Source organism: Tasmannia lanceolata, unplaced genomic scaffold (genome assembly GCF_043159265.1).
Source record: "Tasmannia lanceolata isolate RefF3 unplaced genomic scaffold, GAP_Taslan_0.1 ptg000019l, whole genome shotgun sequence".
NCBI classification, from domain to species: Eukaryota; Viridiplantae; Streptophyta; class Magnoliopsida; order Canellales; family Winteraceae; genus Tasmannia; species Tasmannia lanceolata.
This window is the reverse complement of record NW_027518696.1, coordinates 3,142,041-3,163,770: the sequence shown is the minus strand read 5'-3', so window position 1 is coordinate 3,163,770 and position 21,730 is coordinate 3,142,041. Positions and strand designations below refer to the sequence as shown.

Here is a 21,730-nt window from a genome sequence, read left to right as displayed (position 1 = left end):
GATTGGTGATTTACAAAACACCCCTCTTCAAATGTCATAGTCAGTAGAAACCCCTTCTATTTGGTCATTTTCCCAAAATTTAATTTAAAGAATATTTGTGAGGCCAACTGGGAGAGATGGATGTGAGATGGAGGGACTATAGAGATTGGGAGTGAGAGGAGCATGAAAAGGCCCCAGAGAGTATAGTGGAATAAGTAGTCAACAGGGGGAAACAAGAATTGGATTTGCCTGGAACTTACCTCGAATAATAGTGGCAGGTAGTGTTTGGTTGTCAATCTCGTAGAGTACTGGTAGGGATTGACATTACTCTTAGAGAGAGAGAGAGAGAGCATCATTCCCAAGAAATCGCAAAATTCCACCATTTCATGGTTTTGTGGTTGGATATTATATGGTAGTATGGTACAAGGGTGACACATCAGCAGACATATAATGATTAACCAGGATTAACCATACAATGATTAACCAGGAGAATCCTGTGAGTGCAGAGATTTCAATGCTATATTTGTAACCAAACAGGGAGTTTTGCTGATGTAGCAACCAAATGCCTAGCAAAATCATTCCAGCCATTGTGCTCTATACTTTCTCTCCACTTGCCCTTCCAAGTCTCTCTCCCTCTCCCTCCTCTGCTTATGAATAATCTATGAAACAATTTTTCATGGTTGCCTAACATATGCTAAACTAAGCCATTGATTTTTGCAGGCCTCAATCTTGCCAATGAGATCTTTATTCATCACAAAACCTAGGCCTAGACCCAGTGAGTTATCATGTGATGGCCTAGAAAATCTGCCACATGTGCATTGAATCACGGTTGTTTTCCCTGCATATAATATATGATGATAAGTTCAAACCATAAAGAATACCAAGGGTCAATGTCTCAAGGTCAGAGAGCATAAAGCCTTAACCAGCTGGTACAAGACCTCCTACTCACTATAAATAATGAATTGAATAAACTGCTAAGTTGTCAGGTTTACAAAATGCAGCCATGCTGACTTGAAGAAAAGGTCTTATTTTGATGAATAATTAACACAAATTGACACAGAGAAAGAAGAGAACAGATTCTAAAAAAACAATAAATAAATTGAATTAACTTGAAAGAAATTATCAATGCAGGGAAACCCTAATCCAAAAGCTTCAAAGCTCTGAGTCAGATGGCGATCTATGATCAACAGAAACGAGATCGATCACTCTGCGAGATTCCTTCCACAGTTGGGTTTCAATCCCTAACTTCCTTAGCTCATGCAGACCTCGCTGAACTGCAACATGGAAAACACACCACAATACCATTACAAAATCTGCAGTTATTTGTTACTGTTTAGTTATTCAGAGGAATGCTTCAGTAGGATGAGACCTCACTATAATACAGTCTTGGGAAAAAACACATGCTTTGGATCTGTAACTGTCAAGTTGAAAGGACTTGCTTTGGATCTCAAATGACTCAAAAAATCATTCGAATTATCCAATCCTAATACTTAATAATGTGCAATCTTTGTACCTCACTATAATACAGTTGCAAAAAAACACATGCTTTGGATCTGTAACTGTCAAGTTGATAGGCCTTGCTTTGGATCTCATACGACCCAAAAAATCATCCAAATCATCCAATCCTAACATCTAATAATGTGCAATCTTTGTTGTTGAAAATGAATGGAGTGTTTGGATCAAATCGATCAAAGCTGGGAGCCACCATACTTATAAATGGACGGGTATAAACCTTCACAAATCTGTCCATTTTTGGCCTCCAAAATCGAAGGGTTAGGATGACCTAATGGAGCTGATTTTTTGGGCACACCCTATCTATGTGAGGGCCCATCAAATGAATGCTTTGGATCACCCAAACAATGTGCCCCCCACTGTATTTTAAGCCTACAGAGTAGATAAGTTATCTACTCCGTAGAGTAGGAACTCTTTTCTCATGTGCGTGCGTGCGTGCGTGTGTGTTTATTTTTTTATTATTCATTTTTATTTTGATAATTGCACTAACTCACCTTGTCTTTTCTTTTTAATTGGCTTTTGAGAGCCTTTTGGGAATTGTTATAACCTTGGAACGCTGGTTAAATAATAAAAGATAAGTTGTTTGTTTGTTTGTGTGTGTGTACAGAAATACATGTTTGTGTGTGTAACAGAAACACAGATGTGACGTGCTTTTTCTTTGGATTGAAATGCCACCATACACTTACATATAATGCAAATGAGAGCCCATGTTTCTACACTAACTGCATGGGTATTGTATATGACTTGAATAAAGGTTCAGCAATGCCCGAATTCAGGGAGAATACAACTATATATAGCAGCCATTATAAGAATTTAGGTGTTGCAACCCCTCAGAGTAAACCCTTTGCATTCAAATTTTTAAAAATATAGAGTCAGAAATCAAGTAACCTTCCAAACCAGTTGGGTTTCCTTAATAAAAATATAGGCCCTTTTCAGATACCTTCTAACTGAAAAACTGGTTTACATCGATAGCAAATTTACGATAACAAATAATAAATTCTTCCCCTTCTACCACGGTGTGTCTTGTTACTAAAGAATATATCAATTAGAATTTAGATCATGTTTGGCTGCACTGAAAAATCTTCCATGAAAATCAAACTTCCGAGGTTTAGTAACCCATTTTTTTATTTAAAAGCTTTTTCAAGTAAAACTTTTTATCAGAAAACTTTACAAAAAACCCATGCTATAGCTGTGATTTTTTCCCTGGGAGAATTTTCACTAAGAAAATTTTCAAGGCGAAAAGAAATGTCCATAAAAAACTCCTCAGCGTAGCAAACATTTCCATAGGCTGTGTCACTGTCAAAACTGCCTCAAATTATAAGAATTTAACATTAAAATAGCCAATTCACTAGAAGAAAATTTGTGTGTGTGTGTGTTTTATATAAATTACCATCAACCAAATCTTGTGAGGTTTGTGACTGGGATCTTTGATTGATCCAAAACTGCAATCGCTCATCTGCAATGTCCTGTTCCAAACCATGATTTTTGGCTCTTCTCCAGAAATATTTAAGCCAAGCCTACAAATGCATAAATATAGAGAACCTAAGAAAATGGTTTACAATAACAAGGGAATTAATACTCTTATTCTGTCGAAATTTCCACAGAACCAAAATGAATCTATGAAAGAACAGAAAATACCTCAAAGGTTAAATTATGGAAATCTCCATATTCTAAAACTGATCAAAGTATGAAGACTCTGAGACTCAAGACTTCCATAAAATAATAGGTACATGTTAAAAGATGACAAGAACACCAGTAGCATGAGGAAATTCTATTTAGGAAATTGAATTGTTGGACTCGAGTAAGTTTATGTTCACATTGCATGCATCAAGATATTTGGCCCTAAATGGAAACTGAATGTGAAATATTGAGAAATCAATAAGAATCATGTTCCTTATTGTAGGAAATAAATGTATTTTGAGCAGTATTTATGTCTTTTTCATTCATAGAGGGTTTTACTATAAATATAGAGGAATAATCCATTGTGGGTTCTATCCCATTCTCTCCAGTCTTCTCCCTCTATTTATTTTAATCCATTTCTCGTCTTGCTGTGGCGCTACATCACTTCCAGAATCCCAACTCTGTTTTATAACATATATTTCTGAGAGCTTTTTGGGAATTGTAAAAACTAAAAACCTTTGACAGCTGTTTAAAAAAGAAAAGACAAGTTCAGTTTGTGCAATTATTAAAACATAGTAGTGCCAACATCAGTAGCCTTTATCAATTCTTCAACTTCTAGATAACCTAGAAAACTTAAACACTTAATTAAGTTAACCCTTAGACTGTCAATAGAATAGATGAGTTAAACACTTAACTTTCAAACCCACAAATGACTTAAACACTTAAACTTTCAAGACCATAAATTAATTGCGAAAATATAAAAAGTTTACGTTAACTCCAAAAAACAAAAATAAAAGACAATTATACCCCTACAAAATAAAGAAAATTCCTAAAGAACTTCTAATGGAACCCACTGTTGTTGTGAGCAGATGTCTTGTATTTTGGCATTATAAAGCACCCTGACAGACTAATGTGAGCGATGAGAGTTTGTAACCCTAAACTGAAATAGTGAAACTCTTCTCCTGTGGACGTAGGCATACTGTCAAACCAAGTAAATCTTGTGTTCTTGCTTTTTGTGATTGTGTTTCTCATGTATTTTCCTTGACGTTTGCGGCACATCATGTTTGATCCTATTTGAGAAGGTATTTCTCGGTTTTCTACCGTTATAACTAACCCATTTACTAATTTTTGTAAAAGATAGTACCCCATCATGGTATAATGTCTTTTACTAGAACTATATAGATATATTCATGCAAAATCCACCTCTTCCATGAACTTAAAATTTAAAGTAAACAAGACAAAGTGAGGCCAGAAATACTTAACAGAACCCTGAAATCATCAATAGCATGAGCAAGTTGTGCCATACCTGCTTAAATAGCACATCTTCACACTCCTCCTGGCTCAGTTCTGAAAAAAAAAATGCTATTTTTAAGGCATCCAGTAATATAAATTTAAATTGTTATCGGGATCTTTTCTATCTTTAAATTGATAGAAACTACTGCTAAATTCAGGCCAATTAAATCAAGGAAAATTTATATCTACAACCAAATATCCAGAAGTAAAATATCAAGCCCATTAAACTATATATTAGGGTCATCTTTTTCTATGAAGCCCCATCAACACGCTTCCACAATCATAGACTAAATGATAACATAGAGAAAAGAAAGTCTTTGCTTCTATAGCTTGAGTCAGAAAGCAACTTACCAAATGCTTCTACAAGATTCTGACCATCTATTGGAACACTGAGGTCTGAAACAAAAAAATAATAATTCAATAAAATCATAGTTTGAAAATGGTACAGAAATCCATGGATAGTAAAATAATTCAATAAAATGATGAACTGCCTAGCCTCAAAACTATTTGGCTACAGTTTGATGTTTAAATCCTACCTTCATCAATCCAGTGCTTTCCAATTGATACAACAAGAGGCAAAATCTCATTGAGACACTTGTAAATAACAAAGAATAAGCTCCGGCAAGCAAAAGTAGTATGGCCATGTGCTATCAAAATGCAGTCACCCACGTGCTTCAAAAGTTTCCATTTAAGGATCAACTAACATAAACAAACAAGAAACTGAATTCACCAGAATAATCTATTACAGTGAAGCATCTTACGCCTTGAAGTGTTCACCAGACTAAACTGAATTGAACAAACAATGCCTAGCGTTTGAAGCTGCCTACACACATATCTACATTGGAAGTGTTCAATGTGAAGCATCTTATGCCTTATTGTGACGATTCTCCGAAAGATGCAGGAGGCCCAAACTCGAGGATGAGTTCTCTTTCACCTGGGGCTACTGACGTATGCCACTTGATAACATACAAAAGATGGACAAAATGAAGAAGCCAAAGGCATAGTGGGTGTCGGAGGCACCAGAAGACTAGTTTTATAATGGATAGTGCATGCTTGCATTCTTACAAGTAGCCAGTGGTATGTTCAAAAGGATGTCCCATATGACTTAGTTTTTATTTTATCTCTTTTAAGTTACTGCTTTAGTTAGGAGACAAGTTTGGGTTGTTGATCTCATCAAGTGTGGAGATTTATTTTCATTAGGGCTTCATTGCTTTCTTAAATCATAAATCATTGAGCATGTATGTGAGATTGATTATTGAAGTTTGAACAGAAAACATGTAGTTTCTTCCCAACACCCTAGTGGCAGAATCTGGGTGGTTCTTTGTTGATTTTTGCAGCCTTGAATCAGCACCTTGCAAGCTGCTTCTTATCGTTATGATTTTTTTTATACTGAAAGCTGCATAATGATCTTTAACGTTATCTGTTGGAGGCTTCATTGCGTCTCAGATGACCCACTCATGAAATCAACAACATAATGAAGGGCTGGAAAAGAAAGTTTTGTCATATACCAGAGGTTATCAAAGGTGAATGGTCAATCCCAATGTTCTGTGTCACTAAAATATATACAAACAAGGTAAATAAGACTAGAGAGTAGAGAGACTTCGCAATTAACAAGTTACAAAGATCAGACCGCAAACAGAGATATACTAATTATTATTGGTATTTACTATAAAATGGAAATATGTTACCGAGTACATGTGGATGTGCATCATAATGAAACCAAAACTTACATCATAAAAATTATTTCCTTCACTAAAAAGAATTACAATTAATATTAGAACAAACCTGTCACTGGTTGACCAGCCCTCACTGAATTTGGACGGCGATGGTGAGCCATTGCAAGTAATACAGCATCTTCTACCTTCAAAATAAATCCAGAAAAAAACTATTGAGTATAGGAAAAAAGAAAGCACTAACGGTTGGCAAAAGTATATGTACGAGGAAAAATACTCTAGAGATACATATACACACATGTGCATGTTGTTCGAAACTAGCTTAACAACATTAAATTGTGAATTTGTGCATGGATAAAATAGTTGACTTTGTTGCTTTCACTACTGAAGCACTATGTAAAGTTAGTAGTGCAGAAATTTCCTTAACAATGTAATTCATAGTAGCTTTGTCAAGTCAGTATTGAATCATTCTATTCGTGAAATCTATTCATGCTAGGATTTAAAAAATTGAAAGACCACTCTTGATGATGGCTTCTCCAATTCACTTTCATGGAGAGCACGAAGCTCCTCTTCCCCTGCTTGTTTAGAGATTGAAGGGACAACTTGTTGGCCAAGATTGGCAAAGAATGTTTTCATTGGTGTTTGCTATTTAATGTTTTCCTGACGGTTCCACTGAACGAAACAAAGCTCCTCCTGTTGTCAAAGGTCATACTCAGACATATGGTATTGACTATTCAGAGATGTTTTCCCCTATTGCTAAAACTCCATCTATTCGTGTAATAATTTTGCTTGCTGCTTATTGTGATTGGACTTTCTATTAGATGGATGTAAAATTTTCATTCTTACTTTGGGAATCAAAATAAGAGGTGTATATAGAGCAACCTCCTGGATTTGTTTCTTAGAGGGAGTATGGCAAAGTTTACAAGTTGAGGAATGCAATTTAGGGGTTGAAGCAGTCACCCCAGGCGTGGTTTGGCAGGTTTAATAGTGCAGCTATAACATTTGATCTTACGCATTTTGGACTTGATCATACTGTGTTTAGACAACAGTCGGAGGCTGGATGTATTGTTCAATTTGTTTATGTGGATGATATAGTCATTACAGGTGATGAAAAAACAGGAATTCAACAGTTGGAGTTTCTCTAACAAGAATTCTATACTAAGGACCTAGAAAATTGAGATACTTCTTGGGTGTTGAGGTAGAACGCTCTCATCATGGCATGTCTCTTTCACAACGCAAGTATATTTTGCAAGTATTATTTTGGAAATCTGGGACTGCTGCTCTGGTGCCTTGATGTTATGTGCACATATTTGAATATGTTGGCAAAAAGCTGACTATATCGAGAGAATGAAACAAGGTGTAACTTTCAGTGACCCTTCAGTCAAATAAAAGGGTCTCTTTGTATGGAGTAATGAGTCTAAAAACAAATTGATGGGCTACAACAGGTTGAAGTTAGTAAGGATAGAATGGATACCTTTAGTGAGGCCATCTCACGCAAGCCTTTTTCAACTAGAAGCATGCGCTCTATATTTCCCTCTCCAGAGATATCATTCAAATCCCATGGAACTTTAACGCTTTCATCTGCATCAGCTTTCTCTGTTTAATAGAGTACATGACAATAACACATACAATGCCAAAAACAGCACACAAGAATAAAGCATCCATAGACCAACATCATCTGTGAAAAAATAATGATTTTGTAATATCCAATCAACAATGCTTAAGAAAAATATGAAAAAAATATTATTTTTCCATATTTCTCAAACACAATTTCCATGTATACACCAAAAATTCCAACCTGTCAAGCCTTCCTCTTTAGCTTTCTGTCCAGCAGATAAGACAACTTCAAGAGGAAGAGGGGCTAAAGATGACCAGTATTCCTCTTTTGGTTCAGCAATCTCTGCATGAATACCTACAGAAACAAATTAGTCGGTTAAGAATCAGAGGAATGCCGCATGAGAGGTGATGTAACAGAAGGAACTCACAGATCTAATAGAATAGACCTTCACATCTACTTTTGTAATATTTAAATACTCGATCTGTAAGAATTTATAGACAAAGAGGGCATATTTAGATGATCCACCCATCTGACTAGTAATTTCCTTAGAGGCATTGATCATGACGATAACATTTGTCAATTTTGACAACAAGTGCCTCAATACGTAAGTTTTTGGTGTTGTAATCTTCATGTTTCTTCCTGTAAGTTTTTTTTTCAGTTTTTGATGGATTTGCTTCTCAGTTGAACCTAGAGACACGAATGGGTGAAGATGCTACTGCGGGTATGGTTTTCCCTAGAGAACACATCCTAGGTGATTATTTTGTGATCTTGGAATCCATGATGTTCGACCATCGCGGTTTTTGGGTTACCAGTGCTCAACAGATATGTTCCTGTTGGATTTGTGTTGGTTTAGCCTAGTAAGACTTGTTTAGGTGTGTGACTACTCTTGAAGGACTTTGGTTATGTGAAGATACTACCATGACTCAGACTACTTGTGAACTTGTGTGTTTAAAGTCTCTTCTTTCAAAGTTGTTTTCGATACTCCCTTGCCGATGAAGTTATCATGTGACAATCAAGCAGCTGTCTAAAAAAGGGCGGCCCAGTGCACGAGGCTCCCGTCATTGCGAGGTCTGGGGAGGGCTAGATGTACGCAGCCTTACCCCTGCTTTGCAGAGAGGCTGTTCCCGTGACTCAAACCCGTGACCACCAGGTCATAATGGAGCAACCTTACCGTTGCGCCAAGGCTCGCCCTCTAATCAAGCAGCTGTCTACATTGCCAATAATCCAGTATTCCATGAGCGAACAAAGCATATTGAAGTTGATTCTCATTTTGTTTAAGAAAACTTCTTAATGGAGATGTTTGTAAAGTCTGCGTCATCTAAGAATCAATTGGCTGACATGTTTACCAAACCATTAAAAAGGCTGAGGTTGGACAATATCTGTCAGAAGATGGGCGGGAAGTGTTAGCCAGGGTTATTTTTGTACTTTTACAGCTTCTTCCGTCTAATAAAAATATAAGCTTGTGGTGTCGACTAGGTCAAGTTGACACCTATTTTCCATTCATGCCTGTCCCTCTCTATCTCTTTCTCTTGTCACAATTAAAACTAGCACTATATATGCAGTGACGCACCGCATGACTTTACCTTGTTAAGCAAAACAAGTGGTAGTCAGTGTATATTATCTATGAAAATGGTATATAAGCTCCATATCCTGAAAATGAGTAATTCATAGTTATTCGAGTATAGATAGACAAACACGTAGAAACTAGTGATTCTGAGAAACATATAAATAGCATTGAGACCTTAAGTTGTGAGACGAAAAAAGAAAAATTGCATTACCAAGCTGAACACATAACTTCCAATATCGAGCAAGCCAACACCTCTTGAGAACCATCTCTTCCTGGGATAAAATTAAAACCAATATAATTATGCCATACAGAATGGTAATAATCAAGTGAGAATTATAGCCTTATAACTGAAAACAAACCATCTCCTCTTGAGTCAAAACCATTCTTTGTGTCATTGTACGAAGAGATTTAATTTCACTCTCAGCTTCCTGAAGCTGTTCCACTGCAGACATTGCCTCTTCCCTAGCATTCTAACTCAAAAATAGAGTGTCAATTTAAATGATCCCTCATGAAACTATTTAAATACATGTGAGGAAAAAATCAGATATAAAAAACAACTCCAGAGTACCTCTGCTTCCGACCGAAGTGCAGAAATCTCTTCACTTCTATTACCGTTAGTTTGTGCTGCAGCTTTCAAAGCAGCCTACAACAAAAACCATGTCTTAAGTACCCAGACAATTTAATCTTGACTTGAATTATTCCCAACTCCTTAAGAGTTCAAAAGTAAAGACATGGAAATCCACATTCCTTCCAACTAACATCATATAAAATATGGTATCACCTGAATGCTTATCATTTTCACGAAACCAACTTAGTCATGCTGGTGTAAAAAAAGCAAAATCAAATTTTTTGTGGCGCTAATCTTTTAGTGGATGGATCTCTTAGACGTATTTCCAATTAAACATTAGCATATGATGTGTGCTTCCATTTAAATATTAGCATATGCTGTATCCTTCCATATGTAAAGTTGTGAGAGGTCAGTCAAAGACTTCCTGCTTTGAATCTTTACACTGGTAACTCCTTTATACGCTGAAAATTGATAATGACCAGTTGAGTGAATTACTTTCTCTGGCATTCCTAGAGTATGACTTTCTCAACCCTTTTTTACAGCCTTCCTCTCAATCTTTTCCCTCCCCTAATCAAAATGAAATGAGGAGACATGATCAACAGTTACTTTCATAAAGGTGTACGTGTTTGACAGCCATAAAGTAAGTATCTGTCAATCAATACATGAACTGACTGTCTCTAAGTTCACTGCAAATGTCAAGTCAGTTCTGGTCAGAGAAGATACCACAAAGCCACAAGCCACCAATAATGCTCCAGGATACCCACCCAAAAAAATACTCCAATATAAAAGGTAAATCGTTAATTGCTTAATTGGCTAAAGAGGGTCGCTTCTCCTCCTTGGTGCTTCTCTAGTTTGGTCGTTCAAGGAGATGGAGGATATTGTGTCTACCGTTGACATTTTCTCATCTTCATTGCTCCCATATCCACCCCAATAGAAATTCTCTAAGCTGATAAACTGGCCACATTTGGTGTTTCTTATAGAGAGTTAGTCTTTTTGCATTATATGACAGCCATATAGTTTTGTATTTCTCTTCCTGCTTTTACCTCTTCTCTCAGTGGCCTTTTAAGATATTTTTGGGACAGTTCGGGGTTTGTAAGTTGCTATGTTTCACCAATGTGGACATTGTTATGGAATTTTTGAGGTCAATGGAATTACTGTAATTAGTTGTCTAGCATATTTGTAATCTACATTAGTTTGCTTTAGTATATATGGCATAATGTAAGGTTTTTAATCATGAATTAGAAGAGGCTAACTCTACAATTTGGGCACTTCATATTATAAACAAACAGTGTCGGACCAAGTTTCAGTGTTGAGCTTCCCCTCATATCAAAGATAAGCATCAATCTCATCAAAACCCTAACCTTCTTCCTTTCTTCCATCCAAGCAACGTCTCTTACCTTCATACCAAAACACTAAATCCATGTTTTTTTTCTTTCAAATCATCCTTAATCTTCAAAAACATAATCACCATTTTCCATTCTTCTCTTCTAAATTTCCCACTTCAATTCTTCTCTTCAAAAACATGAAACACAAATCCCCTAACTTCATCAACCCCAAACCCTCAATTCTCACTTCCATAAATCATAAATCCCACTTCCCTTCCTCTCACTAATAGTAAAATCCCAAATCCTTTTTTTCAAAAAACCCCAAATCTCCTTATGAAAACCAAAACCCAAAAATTTATACTTGACTAAACCCTACAACCCAAACCCTAAATATATCCCTTCTTCCGTTGTACTTCCTCAAATCCAAAACCCCAAATTCCTATCTGCCATCTCCATCTTCTTTCATAGACTTAAACGCCATCTATATTTCTCCATGGCATCCTCTTCTACCTTCTTCAATTCATCCTTCACCTCATTTCCAATCCTTCCTAAACCCAAAAATTAATACTTCACTAAACCCTACAACCCAAACCCTAAATATATCCCTTCTTCCATGTATTTCCTCAAATCCAAAACCCCAAATTCCTATCCTCCATCTCCATCTTCTTTCATAGAGTTAAACGTCATCTATATTTCTCCCTGGCATCCTCTTCTACATTCTTTAGTTAATCTTCCACCTCATTCCAAGTCCTTCCAGTTTAGATATTATAGGCCAAGAAGCACATCAAGACAAAAAAATCACATACCTCTAATTCCAAATCGAGTGGATTACTTTTGGATTGGAGACAAATGTCCTTATGGAACACAAAGGTGGCAGTAGTATTCTAGAAGAAACTGAAAAAAAATCAAGAACGTATTTCATGTGATCAATTGGCAATGGAAATGAATGGAGCCCGATATCTTTGCACCCATTGCCAAGGTCGAGATAAGGGGAGTAATGAGAAATTGTTGAAAGTTTTGAGAAATCCGGTTCATCATGAGACATGATAAAAACTAAGAGTGAAGAATTTGAATACCACCACAAGATCAAAGGTGATCCTATCTATGATACTGATTTGGACGAAAAAATGAAAAAGATAGAGACTGGCTGCAGAATCTGACTCTGAAAATTGAAGATCATCAAGTGGGGTAGAGGAAGTTTGTAAAAGATGGGTATGGGGATGACAAAACCAACTTTGTACATGTTATGGAAGCAGATGGTATTGTTGACAATTCAAGAGAGAAGTTGGTGATACTATGGTTTATGCTTGTTCCAGATGTCCCACCAGGGGTTCAGACCAAGCAAGTATCAAAGAAGCAAAGTAGGAAAATCCATTGGTTTTTATTGAAAACCAAGAGATCTCTAATCTCCCCAAAACAAGATCAAACTCAATGTGCAGCTAACGAAAAAATGAGATGCAAGAAACACAAATACACAAAGCAAGAAAAACAAGATTTACGTGATTCAACAATGTGCCTATCTCCATGGGAGTAGAGAGTTTCACTATTTCGATATTAGGGTTACAAACTCTTTTTCCTACCTTTTCTCTCAACCAAACACCCAAAAAACTCACACCCGTAACCTTAATATGTGGCTTGTATATTGATGCCGTTCCATCGAGAATTACCGAAATACTCTTATAGCAAACCGAAGTTGCATCATGCACATTAGTCCGCAAGGGTGATGAATCACTGCCGGAGTAAAAGACATCTACGCAGTAATTTTAGAGGATGATATTTAAAAACACAGTTCAAGGCATTCAAAATAAAAACTTAATAAAAACTTGAAGAGTTCTTTCCAACTGGAAGTGTCTGTTGAATCTCATGGGCCTCATCTAGGCAGGAACTCGGCTACAAAGAAATCAAGAAACATTGATCAGAAAAGGGAACAAAATGGACCATACGGATAATGTTATTACGATTCAAATCAGACATCAACAATGGACCTAGACATGATTTGCAAAATAAGAGGAAAAGGTTATTATTTCTATCAATGGAGAATTTAACCTACTTCCAAGAAAATTTAGTTAAGTTTTAGAAGTTTTACAAATTTGGAGATTATGATTAATAATTCTCTCTCTATGTAGTTCTAGGTGAATTAAATGCATCGGGAAAGTGTTTATGGGTTGCAATCAATGTTTAGGGTTAAGAGAAATCAAGGATTGAGATTAGTCCAGGTATTGAGGTTGGATTGAATCACACACACACACACACACATTTATATAATTCTTTTCATTTTAGAGTTGGCAACAATATGACATTTTATTTTTGTACAGATTTTAAATTCTTCCCAATGAGATAATTGTGCAAACATTTTGTTGTGTTTTCTCTTTGATTTCTGTGTGGGTTCTCTCATTTGCAGTATACACTTAGCGCTTATGATTGAAAAAGACAGAATAACAAACAAGCACACTAATGTGGTCTTCATCTTCTAATACATACCTCCCTTTGATTCAAAGCAGCCTCCTTCCTGAATAGTATAGAAAACATAAAATCAGGTACGAACAAAGGGAAATAGAATAAAGATGCATCAGAACTGTCGGGCTTACCTGCTTAATAAACGAGCTTCTAATGATGCACCTTCTCCAAGAGAAGCAACCTACGGAAATTAAAGAAATCATATAGATAAAAGTAGTAAAAGTAAGACAAGTATCCATAATTGAGCAAGAAAACTCTCATCAATATCCAAAAATAAAAAAATGCATATGATATGCAGCCTAACATAAGATGGAATTCACCAAAATTGCAAAGTGAATTTATTTATTGCAATGAGACAATGGTTATTATATGATGTAATCAACTACTGATTTATTCGTCCATGGAAAGATAACTAAAGAAGGAAAGCAGAATCATTCGGAACATCATTCAGTCGCAGTTCATTTCAAGCTTCGAAGGTATTGTATTTGGCAGGTAACTTGACAAACTAAAGTTTAACATCATCGAACACAATGGGGGGGCGAGACATAAATAGCATTGTCCGAATGATTTTTTAAGAGCTTCATCACATGCCCACTTAAAAATTCCAATTCCACTATTCTTGCTAGTATCAAAATTGAAAGTGTCAGTATTGTTAAGAGTTGGAATAGTTTAAGTCAAACCCCTTAACTCTTGAACCAATAAAACAGTTAGCAAAAAATAAGTTTCTCCGTGACAATTTATTATCATTTTTGGAAGTTGGAAAGTACTGCTGCACATGCCATACATGACATCCATATGGTGATAACATAAGCAATAGGGGAGGAAATAAACTGGAAAGTACTGCTGCACATGCCATACATGACATCCATATGGTGATAACATAAGCAATAGGGGAGGAAATAAACTGGAAAGTACTGCTGCACATGCCATACATGACATCCATATGGTGATAACATAAGCAATAGGGGAAGAAATAAACTGTATTGTTACTACATTAGCATAAAGTCCGACATTGTTTTACATATTGGATATGTTTTAGCATTTCATGTGATCCATTATTTAAACATGGTATCAGATTGTAATATTATACTATTATTTGTGAAACATGTCTAAATTTGATTGTCTGGGATTTCAGAGCTTATACATTGTATCCACCATGTTGCATAGGGAACTAGAAAATTTCACCCAGTAACAATGTAGAAAAGTACCTGTTTCTCAAGCTGTCTAGCTCTGGCCTCCGCTTCCTCATACCTCTCCCCTGCATGTCGAAGCTGGGGTGGCATGATAGTTAAGAAGTTGAACATAGGAGATCCCAAAAGAAAGAAAAAAAAAAGGTATATGATAATTGCAATAAAACATGAAATATGAGGAGCGAGGGTTGACAAAAACTAAAACATTCAAATATAAAAAGTAAATATGTTGGTCCTGTTAAAAAAAACGTAAATATGTTGGTATTTGCACCTTTTCAAGTATACTTTCATTTTCTTCCTGTAGCATATCAACCTGCAACTCAACAGTAACAGATTTTTATATGGAAAGTTGGCTAAAAAGGTAACAGATTTTTATATGGAAAGTTGGCTAAAAAGGAAGCATGTCTAGCTACAACAGAAATTTACAGTAGCAATTGGGGGAAATAAAAAAAGACCCAAATAAATGCAACAAAAAACCCGTAACCAGAAATAAGTTGCTATGCGTCAAACAGGCAATATACTTCACAAGCATGAAGTTTAAGCTGCCTGAAGGAGATACCTCATCTTGAAGAGCAGAGACAGAACGCCGATTGCCAGTTTCTTGTATATTCAAATTCCCTAAATCTACTGAAAACCTGCACATTAATGGAAAGTGCAGAACATAACTTTTAGCAGCATACAGAAACCCAAATTGAAAAAAATAAATTTACATAGAAGCCAAGATGTTCAAGATCTTGATTTTACACTAAAATTAATCTTCTTTGATTTTAGATCAATGTGTTAGTAATCAGAAACAAACTAGATACCATTGCCTATAAGTGAAGAACCTTACAATCTTTTGCGCGATTGAAAAGCTTGAAAATAAATGTTAATTGCTATATGAATGGTTAAAAGAGCCTGCAATTCTATGCTGCTCAAACTATAAATTCTAAGAGAAATTTAAAACAAACTGTTGAAAATAGGAGTGCTGGTTTAATTCAGCTCCACTGTTGAAAATAAAAATAGTTGTTTTATTACAAGCAGTTGCCCGTCGATGATGCCTTCATAGAGTTGTTAAAAATTTTGAAAATAAATAAATTATCAGTCTCCGGCTATTCAGAATCTAAGTGGAAGCATCTCGTTAACAAGTAAGTTACAGGATTGGATCACTTCTATCAAAATAGTCATGACTTCTCCACAAGTATCCTACAGCACAAGCCTCAAGTCTTGTATTACAATACACATTCCAGTGTGAACAGGGAATAATTTGGATTTCCATCATTACGGATCTAGAATGTGACTTGGTTTCTTAAATTCACAATTGTAATTAGTAGTAATGATAATTGGACTTCTTAGACAAAATAAGAATAATTTATAACCCAAATTTACCTTTTCTCTCTTCGATTATCAATATGAGGTTCTGCTGAAGGTGTAGCAGAGTGCGGCCTTAATAACAGTTTGCTAGGGGGTACCAAGAGAACTGGCTTCACTGCCATAGATGGTCGACCGGCTGATGTGGAACGAACAGCTGGATTGTGTTCTACAAAGCTACGACCTAACTAATGGAAAAGAAATAGAAGCATTCAGTAATCCATCTTCAGAAAAATAATGCAAAAAACAGGAAAAATCCCGACTTATAAAATAGAAACACCATTATGTGAAGATTAAGAAAAGAATAATAGTGTAATGTAGCTGCCCTTAGAACACGTGCGCGCACATTAATATCAGATGAAGAATCAAAAAATAATCAGGTTAAAAACCCAAAATGGTATTAACATTTGCATGTTATGATAGCCACAAAAGCCTACAGAAGGACAGGCCAGTGTTCCACAACAGCCAATATGGGTAACAGTTTTTTTTTTTTTAATGGCAAATAGACTTCATTAAAGAGCAAAGGAAGGAAGACTGAGATGGTCAATATAGCTACAAAAGCTAGAGGAGCCAAAGATTACAAGACAACAAACAGCTTTCTCCCAAGAGGAGAGAAAGGGGGAAGAATAAGAAAGATAGGTCAAGGTGGGGGATAATCAAAAAACTCCAAAACCTCCTTAGAAACCCCAAACCTAGCTAACTTATCGGCAGCAATAGTGGATCTCCTAACGTGATTAAAAGATATCCTCAATCCTTCTACCCAGTTTTGGATCTCATCAAAGAATCTAGCCAACCTCCATGGGTAAACATGAGAGACTCTTACCAATGAATCACATTGACAGTGTCCCCCTCCACCACCACTTTATCCATGACTTCCTTCTCTAGGAGATTGATACTCTGATGCACTGCACACACTTCCGCCCCATTGGAGTCTGTGACTCCTATGGGGACTGCAAACGCCCATTTCACTACCCTTGACTCATCCCTGAGGACTCCCACAATTCCGGTTGGTCCTGGGTTCCCCATGCTAGAGCCATCGAATTTAAGCTATGGGTAACAGATGATAAAATAACAATAGTCAAAAGAATTTCAATGCATCATCCCCATCAAAAACTTATTGCCCTTATTTCTATCAAAGGTGCAGAAAAAGCTATTTCAAAATTATGTTGAAATGGAAAGAGAGCCTTATGCCATCCATGATTGTGTGGCTAATAAAAATGCAATCCTGCACCAAAACATTCACTAAGAAAATACTTCAAGGGAAGTGCATTTAAATAATCTATCTATCAAAGTCAAGGTAGTAACTTTAAAATCAAATTTTCTTACAAGGAAGCGGACCCCCTTTCACTCTTTAAATTAGCCAGCATTATGATGATGAGCGAGCACAAGGGAGGTAAAATTGAACTTCTAGGAGAGCATTAATGACGCAAGTTCAAAGCTGTCTGAATATGAATAACCAGAACTTGGGTAAAACAATACCAAAGTAGGAGCTAAAGGATATAAAGAGACATTCAAACATTACTCAAACTTAGAATGGAAGATAAGTTGGATGTCCACTCTATGTTCCTTCAAAGTACAAGTTTCAAAGCTTACAAGCATAAAATGCCATCTAAATCAAAGTTGCCTTGCATGAATTTTGATGCTCAGAAAAGAGGGTTTGATGATAATTGGATGGTAGAAATTTATATCTTAATTTGACTTTATCTTCCCCCAACTAGTTATCCGTTGTTTTCCTCTCCGTTCTCGCCCAAACTTCAAGTATATCTTTATAAACAAAAGCTCAGACCAAAGTGTTCAGCTAATCGATGCCTGTTTTCATAGAACTCAGGAATTTTAACATTGATATTCATGCGTTCATGTGTTTGCTCATTCCTCCCGTTGTGCATATGGTAAGTGGGTAACCTCCCACTTCATGAGGCTATTCATGTGGAGCTTGGTCATAGAAAGGGTTGATGTCTCCTTCTACTCATCACCATTGTCATGATGATGTAGTGGGAGTTCTTGCCTGGGTGAGCTCTTCTATTTTCCTTTGTAGGTTCTCAATTTTCTCACCGTGGGTTTCGAGTGGTGGGTTTTGCCTTGCGAAACCACACCCACGTCCCCTCCTAATGGCCATGAGATTGCAGAAATCATGATCTCTTTCCCGGTTTTTGATTGGCCTGTATCTGACCACCTCGGTCTCTTTTCTTATTTATATGATCATTGTCATTCAAACAAAAAAAAAAAGAAAAGAAAATGAGCAAACTAGTTACCGCAGTAGAAGGAGATCTAGTTGCCCGTCCAGCAAGAATCCCAGAGCTTGTAGGGACACTTGACGAGCTGTAATCAAACGAGAGGTCATCATCGTCATTGTCTTCTGCAGGTTGATGTGACATGACCTGGGTAAGCCTTTGGGCAGCAGCTCTCGATGTGAAATTCTGCATATGGTTATCATGATCAGATTCCAGATAGTAAACTTTGATAAAACTGTCATTTTCATACTCCTTTGCTACACTGCTAAGGATTTTGCAATCCTTGTGGATCATATCAAACTGTCACTTTCATATTCATTTGTTACATTGCTCATAACTTTGTGATCCATGCGGATCATAAGCATGCAATAGTTAGTGTTTCTTGCATATCACTAGCTCAAATTTAAATATATCAACTAACAACAAATGAACTTACAGCAGGAGATCGAGATCTCCTTGCCCTTCCGGTGGGAATCCCAATTCGGTCTGTGACATTAGACAAACTGTCAACCGAACGGGCATCATCATCATCTGTATCTTCGGTCAGTTGATGTGTCGTGACCTGGGTCAGCCTATGAGCCGTAGCTTTCACATTGTAATTCTGCATACGGTTATCATGATCAGATTCCATACCTTTAATGACACAATCACTTTCATATTCTTATTCTACACTGCTCATGTTTTTTGGATTCGTGTGATTCATGGGTCCCACTTAGGTAGAATAAATTAGTTTATATATTGTGGTATTTTCTCTCTAATTGTTTGGTATGGATGGGAGTATTAGAGATAAGGGTTATCTAGATTGACTTGAGTAGGAGTTTTAGAGGAACTTGTCAAGTGGGTTCTCTATGAATAACATGTAAGTAGCTTTTTTGTTTACAATCAATGAATAAACTTGGTCCAGAAAGTGTATCTTTGTGCATAAAGGAGGACTGATCCTCCCCTTGAAGTGGGTCAAGAGGCTGATCTTCCCAATAAGAGGATCAATCGTGTTGTGAACCGATTTGGGTTATTAACATGTACAAAAAAATCATTAAAAAATCAATATTAAACTAGTTACCGCAGGAGAATGAGATCGCCTAGGCCTTCCAGCAGGAAGCACAATGCGTTCAGCGAAACTCGGCGAGATGTAACCGTCTTCTTCATCATCGTCATCTGTAGGTTGATGTGCCATGACCTGCGCAAGCCTCTGAGCGGCAGCTTTCGCCCCGTAATTCTGCGTCCTTCTGAAGTTAGAGATGCCGGTCGATCCTGACCGCACGTGACCGTGACGGTGCATCGGGGACGTCATTGGAGAATTCGACGCCACGGATGAGCTGGAAATGCTCTTCTGCCTAACATATAAGGGACTCTCTGTCCTCACTCGATCCATCCCTGATGCCCTACCTAGATCCAACCTAAATTCTCCTTAAATTGGAGACTATCGATCAAAGCCAACGTTCTTTTTTTATAGAAATCAGACCAAATTAACAAGTAATGCCTCTAATTTTCCACTAAAAATCAGAGACTCCGAATTTTCTATCGTTCTTAATTACTGATACAAACATTCACCTTGCTACCTGAAAATTTCATACCGTCGTTTTGCTGAAACTCGGGAGATCTTGAAAACACGGATCTGAGATCTTTTGCCTTTATATTATTTTTTAGCATTGCCATTTTCCTAAATATGAAGAGTTTCCTTTTTATCTGTTGAGGATTCTTCCGCAAATGCGGGCCATTTTTTTGTACTCGTCAAGGAAATTAGGAGAGGGAGGAGGACATGCGAAACCTAACTATTTTATGGAACGTATTTTATTCCTCTGTTTATTCTTCTCATGTTTATAAAGTACGAGGTTGTTCCTTGTTGTCACTCGGAAAGTGTAGTACCTAAAAAACATTCTCTTTTCATGTGGCATGGGATGGGACGGACATCATTTATTTGAGCCACGTCCGCTAAAAGACTAAGAGAAGGGAGCTCAAATCTAGGGGTGCAACTCGGGTCGGGTTGGGTCAGGTTGAGCCGTTGAGGCACCCGGCCCGAATTCTAACCTCATGAGCTTCAACCCGACCCAATCCAAGGAACCTTTTTTTCCAACCCAACCCAAGTTCAACCCGACCTAACCCGAGTTTTCAAGCTTATAAAAATATTGTTTCATAAAACGGGTTTCACTCGGGTCACGTTGCCCAAACCCTCAACCGGAATCCGACCCGAACTCAACCCGGGTTGGAAAAACCTGAACCTAACCCAGCTTTTCTTCAGGTTGAACTCGGCCCTAGTTGCACCCGTACTCGTCAAATTCCCAAAAAAGCAATAGATACATCTTGGAATGGTCAAATCAACAGTCACATCACCCAGTTTTTATTTTCCTCAAGGAATCCGGTTTCAAAGTGTTTTCCAAAATGGCTGTTAGGCTTCCTCCAAACAGTCATTCTCTGGGCTCATATGTTCCACATCTATACCATTAGATCTCATTGGTCCAACGACAATCACTCATATATCCAACAATAATCCAAATTCCTCTTTAAAAAATTCTTGATAAGATGATCTAGATCTCGATCCATCAAGCCACTCTGTTTGCTTGAGATTGTGACAACCCCAACCGAGTCAAAATTAATCGGTTGGGGGCTCACAATCGGTAGTTGTAATCTCAAACGAACAGGACCGGGTTCCATCCACAAGAATCTAATAGTTGATTTTTGTAATTTTAATCTAACTTGTGGCATGTATGTCCATTAAACTCGAATAGATAACAATTTGCCTCATGATCTGCCACAGGTTCAAAGTCTTGTTTGCATAAACATATCCTAATTAAGGTCTTAAATTATTCTGATCGCCACAAAATTCGATGGAACCTCCTAGATCTAAATGGAGGGTGGAAATATACGAAAATAGCCATCATACTTTTATTCATTTGTGTGAGATTTTTATATGGTGCGCGGCCGTATAGTCCAATACGGCCCTCTACATGGTATTATTATCCAAACCGTCCATTTATTGGGCCACAATGTACATAGGTTGTGCCCCATAAATCATTTCCACAGGATGGTCCTAACCCTACGATCTAGTGAGGTTTCCATAATACCATGGAGAGGGCCACTATATGGCCACACACCATATAAAATCTCACACAAATGGACGGTTTCGATCATCCTATGGAGTGGGCTGTACAATACTTTATGAAATATATTTTAGGATGTGGTCACATTATATCAAACAATCAGTCCCAGTCTTTCTAGTCCAAAAATTTTGAATAACTATTCAAACATGTATTTAAAAACAATGAAGTTGTATAAGAAATGAGTTCAAATTAGCATTTGTATATAATAGGGAAAAATACACCTAGAACCCCTGTGGTTTCTGACACATTCAACTTAACCCCTAATGTTTAAAAAGTTACAAGTAGACCCCAAGTAGACCCCCTGTGGTT

General features: G+C 37.0%; 1 protein-coding gene across 2 annotated transcripts; it reads right to left on the bottom strand.

Moving 5' to 3' along the window:
* Positions 1-872: 872 nt before the first annotated feature.
* On the bottom strand, positions 873-20,224 carry LOC143853357 (coiled-coil domain-containing protein SCD2-like). 2 transcript variants are annotated; one of them, XM_077363106.1, is made up of 19 exons: positions 19,384-20,224; positions 18,760-18,924; positions 18,345-18,509; positions 16,111-16,280; positions 15,302-15,377; positions 15,014-15,055; positions 14,761-14,823; positions 13,684-13,733; positions 13,577-13,604; positions 9,771-9,845; positions 9,562-9,672; positions 9,414-9,474; positions 7,876-7,989; positions 7,552-7,658; positions 6,190-6,265; positions 4,756-4,800; positions 4,418-4,458; positions 2,882-3,008; positions 873-1,253 (listed from the first exon to the last, which is right to left on the bottom strand). In XM_077363106.1, exons 1-19 carry the CDS (start codon positions 19,693-19,695, stop codon positions 1,132-1,134), a joined length of 1,950 nt encoding a protein of 649 aa, XP_077219221.1. In that variant the 5' UTR covers positions 19,696-20,224; the 3' UTR covers positions 873-1,131. The 2 variants fall into 2 exon arrangements, with proteins under 2 accessions (XP_077219221.1, XP_077219222.1); XM_077363107.1 differs by lacking the exon at positions 18,760-18,924.
* Positions 20,225-21,730: the final 1,506 nt, after the last annotated feature.